The sequence below is a fragment of the Ranitomeya imitator genome, chromosome 8 (assembly GCF_032444005.1).
Source record: "Ranitomeya imitator isolate aRanImi1 chromosome 8, aRanImi1.pri, whole genome shotgun sequence".
NCBI classification, from domain to species: Eukaryota; Metazoa; Chordata; class Amphibia; order Anura; family Dendrobatidae; genus Ranitomeya; species Ranitomeya imitator.
This window is the reverse complement of record NC_091289.1, coordinates 189847014-189866620: the sequence shown is the minus strand read 5'-3', so window position 1 is coordinate 189866620 and position 19607 is coordinate 189847014. Positions and strand designations below refer to the sequence as shown.

The 19607-nt window shown below is 42.3% G+C and overlaps 1 protein-coding gene across 1 annotated transcript in view; it reads right to left on the bottom strand.

The window, feature by feature from the left end:
• Window positions 1-1338: 1338 nt before the first annotated feature.
• Window positions 1339-19607, bottom strand: part of SGIP1 (SH3GL interacting endocytic adaptor 1) — a 106400-nt gene continuing 88131 nt past the window's right edge. Inside the window, exons 22-25 of the mRNA XM_069738213.1 lie at window positions 8330-8532; window positions 6799-6863; window positions 6394-6558; window positions 1339-4535 (exon numbers count right to left, since the gene is read on the bottom strand). Coding sequence (XP_069594314.1) covers window positions 4513-4535; window positions 6394-6558; window positions 6799-6863; window positions 8330-8532 — 456 coding nt within the window. The 3' untranslated portion in view covers window positions 1339-4512. The remainder of the gene's footprint in view (window positions 4536-6393; window positions 6559-6798; window positions 6864-8329; window positions 8533-19607) is intronic.

Here is a 19607-nt window from a genome sequence, read left to right as displayed (position 1 = left end):
CAGCCATGTACATGATGCGAGACCTGCGCAGAGCTGGTCCCGGCACTTGCCAGGGTTTGCCGGACGCCGCCGTCTGTGTCCGAGGACCAAGAACTGCAGGTACTGAACCATTAATTGCTGCAGTCTCCTTTAGTTTAGGACCTGGTGGATTGGAAAATGGAGGACAGGCGATTAGTACAAGTATTTTGACCGGGATGGATTTGTTGAGCAGATTAGATCACGAGTAACCCTATTTATCGGGAGAATATTGGGGTTGGAGGTGACCAAGTGTCAGAGTAAGTCATAAAGATTGCTGTGCGCTCCTGACATTTATTGTAGTTTTTTCAGGGTCGGTCAGACAGCAGTTACTGCCCGTTTTAGAACATCTTGGGAATTTTAGGGTTTTTAGTATATGACGCGGATTCAGAGGTGCGGGACTTCACATCGTAGAGCCGCCATTACAATGTGTTTCTACATTGTAGCAGCCGTGTCCACAGAAAAGTAACTTTGTATTGCAGGTCGCTTATCGTCTTCGTTCCTGCTGTAAGTGGGAATTAAGAATTTTTCTATTCAATCAAAGGTTGGAAACTTCTGACCGAAGCTGCTCACACTGGACTGGGTCCTCACCACACATGTAAGTCTAGGTGCCTACTGCCACGGTCAGGCATATACACGAGACGGAAGCCTAATGGCGACCACAATCTATACGTAACTATCCATCTGGAGAACACAAAGGAGGGTTCTGAAAAAAAAAAGAAAGACGAAGCTGTCCCACATTGTACAATATATTTCTGGCATATGTATGTGGATATATGTAAGAGATGAGGTGAGCCCCTTACAGTGTTAGGCTACTTTCACACTTGCGTTTTTCAGCTTGCGTCACAATCCGTCGTTTTTTGAGAATGCAGGATCCTGCATGTTCCCATAGACTTGTATTAGCGACGGATTGTGACGGATGGCCATCCGTCGTGCACTGGATGCGTCGTGTTTTGGCGGACCGTCGGCACGAAAAAACGTTCAACGTAACGTTTTTTCGTACGCCGGATCCGCCATTTCATACCGCGCATGTGCGGCCGGAACTCCACCCCCTCCTCCCCGGGACTTTACAATGGGCAACGGATGCGTTGTGCCAAATTTTCACAACGTGCGTCGGTACGTCACGCCGACGCTTAGCGACGGACCCGTACCGACGCAAGTGTGAAAGTAGCCTTACTGTATGATACAGCATCAGCGTTATAACGATAATTCATAGAGCCAGACTGCACGATATAAGAGAGCGCTCACCAGTTTGTCGTTCTGGTCTCCTCAGTGTCTGGATGCTGTTATAAAGCTATAAAGAAAATGCGGCAAACCAGAATGTTTCTTTTCAATTTTTTTTTTTAATAAAATAACTGGGATGCATTAAATAGACAGAAACTAAAATCTCAAGCATGAAACTCCGCAGACTAGAACAGGGAGACCTCACAGCAAACGTTACAGCGGGGAATTCACCGAAAATGGTGACAAACTGATGCCTGGAAATAAGTGGAAACAAATGTCTCTTTTCGCAGCCTCCGGGAAGCGATGAATGGAAACTTGGTCCAGGCGACATGAAAATAAAAACCGTAATAAAACGTAATGTTTCACATTATAAAGCCTCTATATGTTTTCAAGGGTAAATCAACTGTTACGTAAATCACCAAACCTCCCCCTACATGATCCTGCACCATGCTTCAGTTTCCAGTGACTCCCACCACATTTCTTCTTCGTGTTAGAAGAGTTAAAAGGCCACAAAATAGTTTGCAAATTTCAAACTGAAATTATGAAAAAAAAAAAAATACAACAACGCAGATTAATTGAGATAATTTTGTTTTTTTTGGTGTTTTTTTTACTGAAGTTTAGCCCAAAGGGTAGAAGCAACAATAACATAAGCAAAATAATTGTCATGCCGGCATTGTCTGCAATTCACCTCCAGAGGATACTGTTCTATACCGCCGGCATTCTTTACACTTCAGCTCTGCTCGTTCAGACTGAATGCAGTACTTATACTCTACACCTTCACTATATCAGTTTTGCCCACACTGTCCTTTGAAGGTCATGTATTGCCTCCATAATGTCTCTAGCCTCCCGTGGTCCTACGGACTGCTTCGTCACGCAATCTGCATTGTGATCTCATTGGCCTTCGTATCTGAAAAGTGATCCGATTGGACGGTATGGGCGAAAACTGTCAATTTTGCTATTTAAAAGGAAATACAGGAAACACGATGATTCTTCTCTTCCCACCCTTTATATTGTATGTAGACTGGTATTGATCTGTGACGTCACCACCCTCGTAATTGTTAGGCTATGTGCACACGATGCGGATTTTGCGGTGGATCCGCAGCGTTTCCACAGCTGCGGGTCCACAGCAGTTTCCCATTAGTTTACAGTACAATGTAAACCTATGGGAAACAGAAAACGCTGTGCCCATGCTGCGGAAAAAAACGCGTGGAAACATTCCGCAGCATGTCACTTCTTTCTGCGGATTCCGCAGCGGTTTTACACCTGCTTCAATAGAAAACCGCAGTTGTAAAACCGCAGTGAAATCCGCAAAAAACGCGGTAAATCCGCGATAAATATGCAGCAAAAACGCATTCTACGTGTGCACAAAGCCTTAGACTATGGGGAGTCACTTAATAGTACGTGCGATTGTCTCGCAACTTTTTCTTTCAGGAGTTCAAGGTTTGAAATCATTCATCGAAATATCAATATCTATAAGTAAAAACACATGGCAGTCCTTACACCTCGATAACATGAGAGACGTGCTGAGGTTGCGATATTTTACATAGCACCAACTGGCTGTTACACGGAATACACATATTGGGGATCTTATTATCCACACTGACAGTTTTTTTTTTTTTCATAACTTCAGTTCTCCTTTAAATTTTTGTTTGTGGCAAATTTTCACCATTGACGTATATTATTTGCGGAGTTAGTCAATGGCACTCATTAAAGGGGTTGTCTATTGATAGAGCGGACCCCTCTCTATAGGCTTTTTTTACCTGTAAGACTTAAAGGGGAAGAAAATTCATTAGGTTTTTGCCAGAATTGTGGCGTAAAACAATATTGAACTGTTGCAAAATGTTTGTGCAACTCAGTTACGCAATTTTCTTGTATTTTCTTTTCTACGCTAGTCCTCTCAATCTTTGAAAACCTTTTTGGAAACTGAGCCGGGATTAACAAATCATCATTATGTAAGCTTTAAAAGTGGTGTAAATGATGAGAGTAATGTTACCCAGTCCGTGACTGTATTTCTTTCGGTGAGACCCAGCAGAGGAAAGATGCGCCAAATTAATTAAGAGATGCACTCATTAACTCGCTTCAATGGGACTAACTTAAAAAACTCCAGACTGGATAAATTGGGGACAAAAGTGTCGATAATCATCGATGGCCATTAATCAACTGAATGGCCAGAATATAATATTTCATTGCTCCTGCAGCGGCCACTGCAAGGGAAATATCTCACTAGTACCCCCCCTCCCCCCCCCCCCCCAACAAAATCTGTTTCCGGTCAGGACGCAGATTGGCGCAGAGGTTCCAACCTTTGCTGAGAGATCCCCTTTAACCTTATTATTCAGATGTAACACTAGAAACCGCCTCTCCTAAATATGGCTACAGGACCCAAACATGTCTAGCTAGCTTTAGTAATTCAGATAGATTTCCTACAATGCTTTGCTCCTGGTATTAGTAATACCGGTTCAGAGTTCCAAAATAACACAACGGCTGTAATATCCCTTGATTTTTGTATTCGAAAGCTTTATTGATTTTTTTGACAAACCTTGTTCTGTGTAGTTTCTATTTTTTATTATCTTTTTTTTTTTCCCCCAATCCCAGGAAAACCTTCTGACGTGGTCATGCAAATGTCATGTCCAAATGGTTCGCATGTTTGGAGGTTGTAGTCATGTGCATAGACAAAGGTTCAAGACATTGTTTACACCTTAGGCACCCCCTATCAGAGCGACTGATATTATACATCTGAATCTATATATGGGTGGGCTGCAATCTGTGGGCCCTCAAGCCGCTATGGAGTTAAACTGTCACGCTGGGAGTTGTAGTTCCACACCTGCTGGAGGGACGCAGATTGCCGTCCACACTTTTATATTTACACAAAAGTCTCCTTATAAGCAGAGTGTGCCATTCGGCATTACTACTCTGTTTTTTTTCCCTTTATATATATTTATATGTATATATAACCGCTTAAATTACATCCATTTATCAATGGTAAAATGTTGAAACGAGAGTCTAACTGCCAAAATACAGCCTTACTGAATTAAGTACAATTTACAAATACGATAATTACAATTTTTTTTTTTGTTTTAAAACCATCAACAATATTACACCTAGATATAAATACTGCAGGACGGGGCAACACGAAGGTCTCTGCGGAAAATGCTCGGGCAGAAGTTGACGCAACTTCCAGCAGAACTTTCCCGCGTTCCAAATAAGAGTTCATGTTCATGAGCTTTAAAATTACAACCTGTAGAGGAACATTGCTCCTTGGGGCACAATCCACCATTACACATCAGCCAGGTACTTTCCTAAAAGAAAAATACGAGAAAAAAAGAAAATCAGCTGTAAATGGAGTAGATTTTACAAACAGATTTATCCATTAGGTCCATTAAATTCATCCAGAAGGGGGAAAAAAAAATGGGGATATGGTGACACTTTAGAACTTTGTTCCCCAAAAATTACCCACAGGAATAAAAAAAAAAACCCAAAACAATCTATAAAGCAAATAAAATGTGTTCTAAAAGGGGGAAATGTCCTTTTTGATCCCAAAAAAATGGATCAGGCTGTGTCAATGTGGCTTATGAAGTGTTTTCAACTGTATCTGTAGTAATGTAAAAGGAATCGTGCTCATAACATAGTAAGGCCAAGAAATCAATCACAGCAGAGGATATGAATAATTAAATATTTATTTATTAGATGGTATTGATCAATTTATAAAAATTCCAATATTAAAAACCAAGTGTCATTCAATATACATGTATTTAATAATGTATTAAATATACTAGTGCCCATACCTATTTGGCTGCCATAGTATATATTTTATGTATGTTCACACCCGTAAGGACTTAAAATTACCTATTATGGTTTAATAAAATAGTGTAAAGGATGCAAAAAAAAAAAAAAATTATATTTTATATATATATATATATATATATATATATATATATATATATATATATATATATATATATATAGTTAAAGAACTAAAGACTCTTTATAATAAAGTGCAACAATGTGCATATAAGAGAAAGAGCAAAATAAAGTGCAATCAGTGAAAAAATGCAGGTGCATTAAGTGCAAACCCATATATCAATAAGGTGCTGATAGTTGAATCATAATATGAAGTCACTTTTAATTATACGGGATTATTATATGGACCGCCAGTTAGGTATGGTGCACCCCGACGCGCGTTTCGGACGCACAGTTCATTCGTCAGGGGGTGTAAGTGTGTTTTCTGTATCTAGAGGATTTACATATTGCACTAATTATGTAAGACGCCGATGGCCACAGCTGCAGTATGTACGGCGCATGCGCAGCCTGGATAACCCGGAAATCAGGAACAGCCGCGTCACGTGACCGGAAGCACAGGATGTGCACCTGGCGTTGCCAAGGCTACAGGAACGCAGCAGCCCAGATCTCAGGGTTCCGGCGGCGCATGCGCACTACTAGAGATGCGACATGAGCATACAAAGAGGGAACTCCATATTTACATGCACAATATATATGAAAAAAAGGGGGGCCAGAATATTATATGTGTATGAAGTGAAAATACATCTATTTTTCGTGATCATGCGCAAATAGGAATGGACAGCGTATCATGTGACTGCATCGGATAATTCTAGATAGTAATGTAAATGCACTAAGATTTAGAAATGAATTACACTACTGATTAATTGATTATTTTTTGGCTATGGCGTCGCCATGGGTTGCAGTAAAATTGCTGCATTACTGCAATGTGTGCGTAACCTCCACGTTTCCTACAGAGAGAAACATTGCATGAAAATGAGAAGAATTTCAACACAGAGATACAAGACCTTTATTTCAGCGCCATGTTGAAGTTCTTACGATTGCTGCGATGGGCTTTCCATGTAATGATGGGGGCTCATTCAGTTACTTCCCTTTCTGGAAAAAGGTGTACCATCCCACACGGCTGCTATTGCAGCTTCGGTTGCTCAATAGTAATTATTTCTAGTTATGATTTCAACAGCATAAAAGTATATTTATTGTTTAAGAATTCCAGAAAAATGTCTGACAGACCCGTTTGAGCTGTATTGGTGCAAGATTTTCCAAAAATAGATGCACAAATCTTTATATGTGGATTCTAGAGACTTTACTCGCTGAAGCCTTGCAGGAAATTAATTTGGAATCACTGTTCGCTTGGCTTACCTGCTGCAAACCTCTTTTTCACAAGTGAGAACCTGTATCCACCTCCTACAAGCTCGATGTCACAACCAGACAAGGTGCTTCCTTCGCTCGTGAACTGTACAGCTAATGGTGCTGGTTTACTGGGGCCTTCTGTGAGCTGGAACCTCGCGAGCAAAGAACCCACACCTTAATAAAAACAACAAAAAAAACAGAGAATGCAAAAAAAAAAACAGAAGAAACACAAATGCAGTGTTTTCTGACTGAGGCTGTCGGGACATGCTGGGAATCGTAGTTTTGCAATAGCTAATAATAAATACATTAAGAAATTAAAAAAAAAAAAAAAGAACAAAACATAAAACAGACAAAAACAATAACAAAGAAAGCCAATAATTTGTAAAAGCAGATGCAAATCTGCCCTGAATTTACCTCCATTTTCAGATTTCTGGGAAATATCTGGAATTTTCCATAATATCCTCTGTTGTTCTGCATTCCTGAAATGGAGGAAAATCGGTGAATGGAAGAGACGTATCTCACAGCAGCTTCACCATCCTCCAACCATTCCCAGAGCGTGCGGTAAATGTGATTATTGTGACATTAAGGGCGCATTCTCACCTGCGAGAAATGAGTCTCGCATGTTAATACCTGGCACTCAGATAGGAGCGTGCGGCCACATACACGCAGCCGCACGCTCCGCTCCTGAGTGCCGGCAGCAGCGCCGGGTATTGACGTGCGAGACTCATCCGAGCTTCTCGCAAGTGAGTATGAGCCCTTACACTGATTATATTGTCTATAATAAAAAATAAATGTGTGACTGCACAGCTTAAGGCTATGTGCACACGTTGCAGATTTGACTGTGGAATTTTCGGAATTTCTTGGCAGAAAACGCAGGTCAGAATCTGCACCTTTTTTTGGTATGTGCACACGTTGCAGATTTTTGTGCAGATTTCTTCCTTTTTTTACCCCTGCAGATTTCTATTATGGAATGGGTGCAGAAACGCAGCAGTTCTGCACAAAGAATGGACATGGTCCTTTTTTGAATCTGCTGCGCTTTCTGTGCAGAATTTTCCGCACCATTAGCACAGCATTTTTATTTTGCCATTGATTTACATTGTACTGTAAATCACTTGCAGATCTGCAGCGTTTCTGCGCGGAAAAAAAAGCTGCAGTTCTGCAGGAATTCTGCAACTTGTGCACAAACCCTTATTAAAGTCAGTCTGACTAAAATGCCAAAAAAAAAAAAAAAAAAAAAAAGGATAGTAAAGAACTAATTTTCCAGGTTTTCCGCTTTGGACCATCCCCCTGTGAGGTGGATTACAGAGTAACTTGCTACCAGAGCTGTAGGCGATTGGAAACTCCAGTAGCAGACGTTTAACTTCCCTACAGCTCCCCCACAGGAGAAATAAAGCATTACACAGCTCCCATTAAAATCAATAAGAAGTATATGTAATGCACAGATTTTTCAGGCTCTCCAATGTCAGAAACATTTCCTTTTGCAGTAATTAAAGATAGATGAGGACCCAGAATAAGGTTCCGCTTCTCTATTAACTTTCATACAGCCCATTTTAAAATGGGTTTAATCAAGTTCTTTAAATAAGCGGTTTTATCCTATTAAATGGGTAAAAATGCAAAGTGCTCGTTAAAACAAGCAACTTTACAATCCACCTTTCACTAAAAACACTCTTTCTTCTCAAGAATACAGGAATACAGTTGTGTGAAAGTGTTCGCCCCCTTCTTGATTTCCTATTCTATGCATGTTTGTCAAAAAAATGTTTCAGATCAACAAACAAATGTAAATGCAGTTTATAAATGAGGGTTTTTATTATTAAGGGAAAGACAAATCCAAACCTACAGGGCCCTGTGTGAAAAGTGATTGCCTCCTAAACCTAATAACTGGTTGGGCCGCCCTTAGCTGTACTCAAGCGTTTGCGATAACTTAGGATCTTTCACTATAACTTACCATACAGCAGTTGGAAGCACGGCCTGGAGTTTATTTACTCCACCATCTATAGGGATGACAAACTGGACGTTGTTCAGGGCTACGGGGGAGGCCATGGACTCAGGGTTGTACTTGTAGTCTATTCGAAGATCTGTGCTGGTAGCGTCACACCTCCAGTTCGCTGCAAGATTCAGAGGAGTAGACTGGAGCCCCTGGGAAGATACCTGGTAACACACGAGAGAGGATGACAGCTGACCCCACCGCTAAGATCCAGCACTGTTTTATAGTTTGTATATTGATGTAATCAATGTAGAAAGTTCCTCAACATTGTACTTATATTTTACTGAACCCGAATTATACTTCAATGCAGTGAATATTTGTGCATAGAGTAATTCCATCAGCAAAATAGTGAGTGCAGCTCTGGAAATGTAACTCAGGATCAGTACATAATAAGTAATGTAATGTATGTACACAATGACAGCACCAGCAGAATAGTGAGTGCAGCTCTGGGGTATAATACAAGATGTAACTCAGGATCAGTAATGTAATGTATGTACACAGTGACTGCACCAGCAGAATAGTGAGTGCAGCTCTGGAAGATAATACAGGATATAACTCCGGATCAGTAATGTAATGTATGTTCACAGTGACTGCACCAGCAGAATAGTGAGTGCAGCTCTGGAAGATAATACAAGATGTAACTCAGGATCAGTAATGTAATGTATGTTCACAGTGACTGCACCAGCAGAATAGTGAGTGCAGCTCTGGGGTATAATACAGGATGTAACTCAGGATCAGTACGGGATCAGTAATGTAATGTATGCACACAGTGACTGCACCAGCAGAATAGTGAGTGCAGCTCTGGAGTATAATACAGGATGTAACTCAGCATCAGTAATGTAATGTATGTACACAGTGACTGCACCAGCAGAATAGTGAGTGCAGCTCTGGAGTATAATAAAGGATGTAACTCAGGATCAGTAATGTAATGTATGTACATAGTGACTGCACCAGTAGAATAGTGAGTGCAGCTCTGGGGTATAATACAGGATGTAACTCAGGATCAGTAATGTATGTACGCAGTGACTGCACCAGCAGAATAGTGAGTGCAGCTCTGGGTATAATACAGGATGTAACTCAGGATCAGTAATGTAATGTATGTACACAGTGACTGCACCAGCAGAATAGTGAGTGCAGCTCTGGAGTATAATACAAGATGTAACTCAGGATCAGTAATGTAATGTATGTACGCAGTGACTGCACCAGCAGAACAGTGAGTGCAGCTCTGGAGCATAATATAGGATGTAACTCAGGATGCAGCTCTGGGGTATAATACACGTGATAATATAAGTAAGATATGTAATGGAATGTATAAAATTTGTTTGAACCAACTCTGTAAATAAAATGTAAAACGGAGTACCACGCTGTATATAGGCTTTAAAGAGGACCTGTCACCATGTCAAAAGCAGGCAGTTTTTGCTCTCAATTTATTGACTCTGCTCACATGAGAAATCTATTTTTATCTTTTATAAAAATCCATCATATGGTCCCACAGATATGGGCCTTTTTTACTAATGGAATATATTGTATATGAGGCTCGTCACTTCCTTTCCAGCTAGGACCCGAAGAAGCGCATGTTAGCCCAAAACCGCCGTCATCCAGAGCGTCTCCACTGATAACTCTCCTGCCTCTGTTTTTTTATGTAAATCCAAATAAAAGGACAATTATACGGGCCAGTGAGTGCCACTCTTCTTCGTGTCTTCTGGACATGGACTTAGTATTTTTCACACGGTTTGGCACCCAGGATCCCTAAGTCTGTACTACATTGAAGCCCTGGGAAAGTGCCGCCGCGCCAATCACCTGGTTTCACTTCAAGCATTGTTCATTGTTACTAATGGAAAGGTTTATGGTCTTTTCCAAGGAGGCGGTGGTCACAGAAAAATTATGCAAAGTAGACTAAAGACATGCCCCCAGAGAATCAATGAGACACGCTCTCTTATTAAAGATCATAAAAAGAGAATAAACAAAAGGGCCCATATCTCTGGATCTGTATGGTGGATATTAAAAATGGAACAAGAGCAAAATTCAAAAGGAGTAAAATCAGACCACGTTTGCCCAGGTGACTGGTTCTCTTTAGGCTATGTGCACACGTCAGGATTATTTGCAGAAATGTCCTGAGCAAAACCGGACTTTTTCCGCAGGAAATCCGCATGTGTTTTTTGTGCGGATTTTTCGCGCTTTTTTCTGGAGCTTCCCAATGCATTAAATAGCGGGAAATCTGCGAAAAATCAGCAAAATTAATGAAAATGCTGCGTTCTTTCGTGGAAAAAAAAGCAACATATGCACAAAAATTACGGATTGCATTCTATTAATAGGATGCGTTTTTTTTTTCGCGGTTTTCTCGCGTTTTTATAGCGGAAAAACCGCGAAAAAAAAAACGCAAAAAATCCGGAACGTGTGCACACAGCCTTAACCCCTTCATGACCCAGCCTATTTTGACCTTAAAGACCTTGCCGTTTTTTGCAATTCTGACCAGTGTCCCTTTATGAGGTAATAACTCAGGAACGCTTCAACGGATCCTAGCGGTTCTGAGATTATTTTTTCGTGACATATTGGGCTTCATGTTAGTGGTAAATTTAGGTCAATAAATTCTGCGTTTATTTGTGATAAAAACGGAAATTTGGCGAAAATTTTGAAAATTTCGCAATTTTCACATTTTGAATTTTTATTCTGTTAAACCAGAGAGATATGTGACACAAAATAGTTAATAAATAACATTTCCCACATGTATACTTTACATCAGCACAATTTTGGAAACAAAATTTTTTTTTGTTAGGAAGTTATAAGGGTTAAAATTTCACCAGCGATTTGTCATTTTTACAACGAAATTTACAAAACCATTTTTTTTAGGGACCACCTCACATTTGAAGTCAGTTTGAGGGGTCTATATGGCTGAAAATACCCAAAAGTGATACCATTCTAAAAACTGCACCCCTCAAGGTACTCAAAACCACATTCAAGAGGTTTATTAACCCTTCAGGTGCTTCACAGCAGCAGAAGTAACATGGAAGGAAAAAATGAACATTTAACTTTTTAGTCACAAAAATTATCTTTTAGCAACAATTTTTTTATTTTCCCAATGGTAAAAGGAGAAACTGAACCACGAAAGTTGTTGTCCAATTTGTCCTGAGTACGCTGATACCTCATATGTGGGGGTAAACCACTGTTTGGGCGCACGGCAGGGCTTGGAAGGGAAGGAGCGCCATTTGACTTTTTGAATCAAAAATTGGCTCCACTCTTTAGCGGACACCATGTCACGTTTGGAGAGCCCCCGTGTGCCTAAAAATTGGAGCTCCCCCACAAGTGACCCCATTTTGGAAACTAGACGCCCCAAGGAACTTATCTAGATGCATAGTGAGCACTTTGAACCCCCAGGTGCTTCACAAATTGATCCGTAAAAATGAAAAAGTACTTTTTTTTCACAAAAAAATTATTTTAGCCTCAATTTTTTCATTTTCACATGGGCAACAGGATAAAATGGAACCTAAAATGTGTTGGGCAATTTCTCCTGAGTACACCAATACCTCACATGTGGGGGTAAACCACTGTTTGGGCACATGGTAAGGCTCGGAAGGGAAGGAGCGCCATTTGACTTTTTGAATGAAAAATTATTTCCATCGTTAGCGGACACCATGTCGCGTTTGGATAGCTCCTGTGTGCCTAAACATTGGCGCTCCCCCACAAGTGACCCCATTTTGGAAACTAGACCCCCCAAGGAACTTATCTAGATGCATATTGAGCACTTTAAACCCTCAGGTGCTTCACAAATTGATCTGTAAAAATGAAAAAGTACTTTTTTTTCACAAAAAAATTCTTTTAGCCTCAATTTTTTCATTTTCACATGGGCAACAGGATAAAATGGATCCTAAAATGTGTTGGGCAATTTCTCCTGAGTACACCAATACCTCACATGTGGGGGTAAACCACTGTTTGGGCACATGGTAAGGCTCGGAAGGGAAGGAGCGCCATTTGACTTTTTGAATGAAAAATTATTTCCATCGTTAGCGGACACCATGTCGCGTTTGGATAGCTCCTGTGTGCCTAAACATTGGCGCTCCCCCACAAGTGACCCCATTTTGGAAACTAGACCCTCCAAGGAACTTATCTAGATGCATATTGAGCACTTTAAACCCCCAGGTGCTTCACAGAAGTTTATAACGCAGAGCCATGAAAATAAAAAATAATTTTTCTTTCCTCAAAAATGATTTTTTAGCCTGGAATTTCCTATTTTGCCAAGGATAATAGGAGAAATTGGACCCCAAATATTGTTGTCCAGTTTGTCCTGAGTACGCTGATACCCCATATGTGAGGGTAAACCACTGTTTGGGCGCACGGCAGGGCTCGGAAGGGATGGCACGCCATTTGGCTTTTTAAATGGAAAATTAGCTCCAATCATTAGCGGACACCATGTCACGTTTGGAGAGCCCCTGTGTGCCTAAACATTGGAGCTCCCCCAGAAATGACACCATTTTGGAAACTAGACCCCCAAAGGAACTAATCTAGATGTGTGGTGAGGACTTTGAACCCCCAAGTGCTTCACAGAAGTTTATAACGCAGAGCCATGAAAAAAAAAAAAATTATTTTCTCAAAAATGATATTTTAGCCTGCAATTTTTTATTTTCCCAAGGGTAACAGGAGAAATTTGACGCCAAAAGTTGTTGTCCAGTTTCTCCTGAGTACGCTGATACCCCATATGTGGGGGTAAATCACTGTTTGGGCACATGCCGGGGCTCGGAAGTGAAGTAGTGACGTTTTGAAATGCAGACTTTGATGGAATGCTCTGTGGGCGTCACGTTGCGTTTGCAGAGCCCCTGATGTGGTTTAACAGTAGAAACCCCCCACAAGTGACCCCATTTTGGAAACTAGACCCCCAAAGGAACTTATCTAGATGTGTGGTGAGCATTTTGAACCCCCAAGTGCTTCATAGAAGTTTATAATGCAGAGCCGTGAAAATAATAAATACGTTTTCTTTCCTCAAAAATAATTATTTAGCCCAGAATTTTTTATTTTCCCAAGGGTTACAGAAGAAATTGGACCCCAAAAGTTGTTGTCCAGTTTCTCCTGAGTACGCTGATACCCCATATGTGGGGGTAAACCACTGTTTGGGCACATGCCGAGGCTCGGAAGTGAAGTAGTGACGTTTTGAAATGCAGACTTTGATGGAATGCTCTGTGGGCGTCACGTTGCGTTTGCAGAGCCCTCGATGTGGCTTAACAGTAGAAACCCCCCACAAGTGACCCCATTTTGGAAACTAGACCCCGAAAGGAACTTATCTAGATGTGTGGTGAGCACTTTGAACCCCCAAGCGCTTCATAGAAGTTTATAATGCAGAGCCGTGAAAATAATAAATACGTTTTCTTTCCTCAAAAATAATTATTTAGCCCAGAATTTTTTAATTTTCCCAAGGGTAACAGGAGAAATTTGACCCCAATATTTGTTGTCCAGTTTCTCCTGAGTATGGTACTACCCCATATGTGGGGGTAAACTACTGTTTGGGCACATGCCGGGGCTTGGAATTGAAGTAGTGACGTTTTGAAATGCAGACTTTGATGGAATGCTCTGCGGGCGTCACGTTGCGTTTGCAGAGCCCCTGATGTGCCTAAACAGTAGAAACCCCCCACAAGTGACCCCATTTTGGAAACTAGACCCCGAAAGGAACTTATCTAGATGTGTGGTGAGCACTTTGAACCCCCAAGTGCTTCATAGAAGTTTATAATGCAGAGCCGTGAAAATAATAAATACGTTTTCTTTCCTCAAAAATAATTATTTAGCCCAGAATTTTTTATTTTCCTAAGGGTTACAGGAGAAATTGGACCCCAAAAGTTGTTGTCCAGTTTCTCCTGAGTACGCTGATACCCCATGAGTGGGGGTAAACCACTGTTTGGGCACACGTCGGGGCTCAGAAGGGAAGTAGTGACTTTTGAAATGCAGACTTTGATGGAATGGTCTGCGGGTGTCACGTTGCGTTTGCAGAGCTCCTGGTGTGCCTAAACAGTAGAAACCCCCACTAGTGACCCCATTTTAGAAACTAGACCCCCCAAGGAACTTATCTAGATATGTGGTGAGCACTTTGAACCCCCAAGTGCTTCACAGACGTTTACAACGCAGAGCCGTGAAAATAAAAAATCATTTTTCTTTCCTCAAGAATTATGTTTTAGCAAGCATTTTTTTAGATTCACAAGGGTAACAGGAGAAATTGGACCCCAGTAATTGTTGCGCAGTTTATCCTGAGTACACTGATACCCCATATGTGGGGGTAAACCACTGTTTGGGCACACGTCAGGGCTCGGAAGTGAGGGAGCACCATTTGACTTTTTGAATACGAGATTGGCTGGAATCAATGGTGGCGCCATGTTGCGTTTGGAGACCCCTGATGTGCCTAAACAGTGGTAACCCCTCAATTCTACCTCCAACACTAACCCCCCCACACCCCTAACCCTAATCCCAACTGTAGCCATAACCCTAATCACAACCCTAACCACAACCCTAATTCCAACTCTAACCCTAAGGCTATGTGCCCACGTTGCTGATTCGTGTGAGATATTTCCGCACCATTTTTGAAAAATCCGCGGGTAAAAGGCACTGCGTTTTACCTGCGGATTTTCCGCGGATTTCCAGTGTTTTTTGTGCGGATTTCACCTGCGGATTCCTATTGAGGAACAGGTGTAAAACGCTGCGGAATCCGCACAAAGAATTGACATGCTGCGGAAAAGCATTAAGCTACTTACTGGTAGCGGCATTTTTCGGAGGCCCATGACAGCACACGAGAGAGGGGATCCGCCCTTAAGGAACAGGAAACCTACAGATACAAAAGGGCGGCACCTCTCCCCATGCATCAGTTGTATTTCAGAGCCTGAGAGGACTGCCGCGGTTAGTGGTACACAAATATACAATATATACATTATATACATTTGAAACAAAATAACCCATTATTGTAATAAGACACCATACGTGAGATTTACATATTACGCTATATACATATCAGGAAGTGCTACCCCCACGTGAATAGGGAGGGAACTAAGGGTGCTGTCATGGGCCTCCGAAAAATGCCGCTACCAGTAAGTAGCTTAATGCTTTATTCGGACTCCCATGACAGCACACGAGAGATTTACAGAGATGTAAGCTACCTTAGGGAGGGACTATAGATTGTAGCACCCTTAACCCAAAGGAAAGATCAGAGGAGGACCCCAAATCCAACCGATAGTGTTTAAAGAAAGTGGAAGGGGATGACCATGTGGCCGCCTTACATATCTGCTCCACTGACACTCCAGATCTTTCTGCCCAGGATGACGCCATGGCCCGGGTGGAATGTGCCTTTAGGTTCTGCGGAGCTGGCCCCCCACCTGCTGTATAAGCTAGAGAGATAGTTTCCCTAATCCATTTAGCCAGTAAATATTTCGATACTCTAAATCCTTTCTTTGGACCTTGGAAGGAAAGAAGCAGTGCCCCATCCTTCTTCCAATTATCAGTAGCTGAAATATACTGAAGAAGAGATCTCCTGACGTCTAACGTATGAAGCTCCTGCTCTTTAGGATTAGAGGGATTAGGAATAAAGGACGGCAAAACTATCTCCTGTGATCTATGGAACCGTGTCGCCACCTTTGGCAGATATGCTGGGTCTGGTCTAAGGACTACTCTGTCTGACAAGATTTCAGTGTATGGAGGAGCTCTGGAAAGTGCCTGTATATCCCCTATCCTGCGAGCTGAGGTTATGGCGATCAGGAAGGCTGTCTTAAGTGTCAACATTTTGATCGAGGCCTCCTGCAGAGGTTCAAAGGGGGGTTTAGTTAGAGAGGACAGAACTAAATTTAAATCCCATGGAACTGTTCTGTCTTTATGCAGTGGTGTAGATCTACTAACTGCCTTCATAAACCTCGCTATCCAGTAGTTATTCGCTATATTACAGGAAAACAGGGCACCTAAAGCTGAGACCTGTACCCTAAGGGTACTAGGAGAGAGTTTCAACTCGAACCCCTTTTGTAGGAACTCTAGGATTTGTTGTACTGGCACCCCGTCTTGGATATTAAACTTTGAACAAGACAAGAACTTTCTCCAAGTCCTAGAGTAGATTTTCGTAGTTATTTGCTTTCTACTCTTTAGGAGCGTCTCCACCAAGTTTGGAGAGAAGCCTTTTCCCATTAATAGTGACCGTTCAAACACCATGCCGTCAAATGGAGCCCCGTCACTTGTGGATGGGAGATCGGTCCCTGCGAAAGCAAGTTCGGGATCTCTGGCAGTACCCAGGGGACCGCTACAGACATTGTCTTGAGCCAGGCAAACCAGGTTCTTCTGGGCCAAAAGGGGGCGATAAGGATGACTTTCGCTCGATCCTCCCTGATTTTCCTCACCACTAGAGGTATCAGGTTCAGTGGTGGGAAAGCATAGGCTAGTGGAAAATCCCATTTTATGAGAAACGCGTCTACCGCCAGGGGATTCTCCCTGGGATTTAGGGAGCAAAAAAGTTTTACTTTTCTGTTGTTTCTGGTGGCGAATAGATCCACCACTGGTTGACCCCATCTGCGGACGACAAGATTGAAAATGTCCTCGTTGAGAGACCACTCTCCCTGTTTTAACACATTTCGGCTGAGGAAATCTGCTGCCACATTTTCTTTTCCTTTGATGTGAAGAGCTGTCAAAGATAGAAAATTGAGCTCTGCCACCTGGAACAACCGATCCGTGATCTGCATTAAAGTTTCGGAACGAGTTCCCCCTTGCCGGTTTATGTAAGCGACCGCCACTCTGTTGTCCGACAGAATTCTGACGTGCTGGCCCTGCAGATATACGAGGAATTTTTTAACAGCCAGTTCAACCGCCAACAACTCTCTTTGATTTGATGAAAATGTTGTGAAGGGTTCCCACTGTCCCTGGACCACCATGTCCCCCATATAGGCTCCCCACCCTGAAGAGCTGGCATCCGTGGTTATCACGTGGGTGACATCTATCATCCAGGGAACCCCTGCTGATAAATTTTGTTTATCTAGCCACCATCTAAGGGAATTCAATGTTATCGGCCTCAATGTCAATTTTCCATTCAATGCGCCTCCTAAGGCTCTGTCATGGAACAGGACTTCATTTTGTAGGGACCTGGTGTGGAACTGAGCCCACTTAACTGCTGGGATGCAAGATGTGAGTGACCCAAGTAGAGACATTGCTTGCCTAAGTGTCATGGAAGGTGTATTGATTGCTCTTAATACAAAACTCTGAATTTGGTCCATTTTCTCTATAGGGAGGAGACACTGCTGTGTCACTGAATTCAACATTAACCCCAGGAATTTTTGAACATTTAGGGGCTGTAATTTAGATTTTTCAAAGTTTATGATCCAACCCAACCGTTCTAGTTTGGTTTTAGCAATCTCCCATTGTGACAGACAATGATCTACCGAGTTACCTACAATGAGGAAATCGTCTAAGTAGGGGACTATAAGGATATTTGACTCTCTTAAATGCGCCATAACTTCCGCAATTATTTTAGTAAACACCCTAGGTGCCGAGGTGATCCCAAAGGGGAGCGCTCTGAATTGAAAATGTCGAATCCTACCCCCCATTAGTATCGCTACCCTCAGGTATCGTTGGAAATCAGCATGAATGGGTACATGATAGTAGGCATCTTTCAAATCCACTACTACCATGAAACAGTTGTTGAAAAGCATTTTTATTGCCGAATTGATGGACTCCATTTTGAAAGTATGTTTCACCAAAAACTTATTGAGACCCTTAAGATTTATAATGGTCCTGTAAGATTTATCAGGCTTCTGGATTAGGAACAGGGGAGAGTAAAACCCTTCCCCTGCCTGAGAATACGGCACTTCTACCAAAACATTTTTGGAACAAAGAGTCCTCACTTCCTCTTCTAGGGCGAATTGTTCAGTGGGAGATGAGCGCCAGGGTGTTAACCTAAATTTGTCCTGTGGAATATGAACAAATTCCAGCTTGAGACCATGGGAAACAGTGTCTTTTATCCAAACGCTGTTTGTGATTTTCGACCACTCTGCCGAGAAATGCAATAGTCTCCCTCCCACTGGAATTGCCAGTCATTGGTCTTGTTTTTTATTTTCCGTCTGGTTACGGCGAAACATGAGACCTGTACCTCGCTTTCGCCTATCCTCCCATCTGGGACGATCTCTCCCTGGTGAAAAGGCTCGCTTTCCTCCCCGGTTGAACCTTCTTTTGTTGAAGGGACGACGGTATGGATTGAACAGGTTGGGAAACTTTTTCTTATCATCTCCTGCTTTCTCCAGGAGTTCATCCAGGGTAGGCCCAAATAAATATTCGCCTTTACAAGGGATAGCGCAGAGCTTCGCTTTTGCCTGCATATCCCCCGGCCAGCATTTCAGCCATAGGGCTCTCCTTGCAGCATTAGAAAGTCCTGCTGCTCTAGCTGCCAACTTTACGGAGTCAATTGAGGCGTCTGATAAAAAAGCCGCCCCCTCCTGGATTACAGGTAATGCTGAGAGAATGGACTCTCTAGAGGCCCCTTGTTTTAATTGGGTCTCCAACTGGTCCAGCCAGACCATCATTGACCTTGCCGTGCAGGTTGAAGCTACCGCAGGTCTTAAGGAGCCAGCTGCCATCTCCCAGGTTCCCTTCAGGAAGGTATCCACTTTCCTATCCAGGGGGTCTTTAAGTGTTCCCATATCTTCAAATGGGAGAGAAGATCGTTTAGCTACCTTGGCAATTGCTGCATCCAGCTTGGGTGCTTTCTCCCAGTTACCTACTGCTGGGTCATCAAAAGGGTATCGGCGTTTTTGCGCAGGTGGTAAGGAGCCTTTTCTCTCAGGTTTCCTCCATTCCCTATTAATAAGATCTTGTATTTTCTCATTTAAAGGAAACACTCTGCGCTTCTTTTGCTCCAATCCACTGAACATCATTTGTTCTTTGGATAGTTGAGGCTTGGGTTCCGATATACCCATTGTGCCTCTGACCGCCTTTACCAATTTGTCTATCCTTTCTAGGGGTAGGCAAAACCGAGCAGCGTCTTCTTCCGAAGAGGAGGATGATGCTGCTGAATTGTCTGATTCTTCGGACTTGTCCTTTTCCACAGACGAATCCGATGCCCACTCAGTTCTCTGCCTAGAACCTCCTGACTGTGAAAGGTTTTTAAAGGACTCTTTAACCTCCATTCTAATCATCTCCTTGAGACTGGCCGTAATAGAGGAGGATTCTTCGGCTACCTACGGGGATAAGTAAGGTAGACTAGAGTGTAAAATCTACATGCTATACCCCCTCCCCTCCTTCCAGA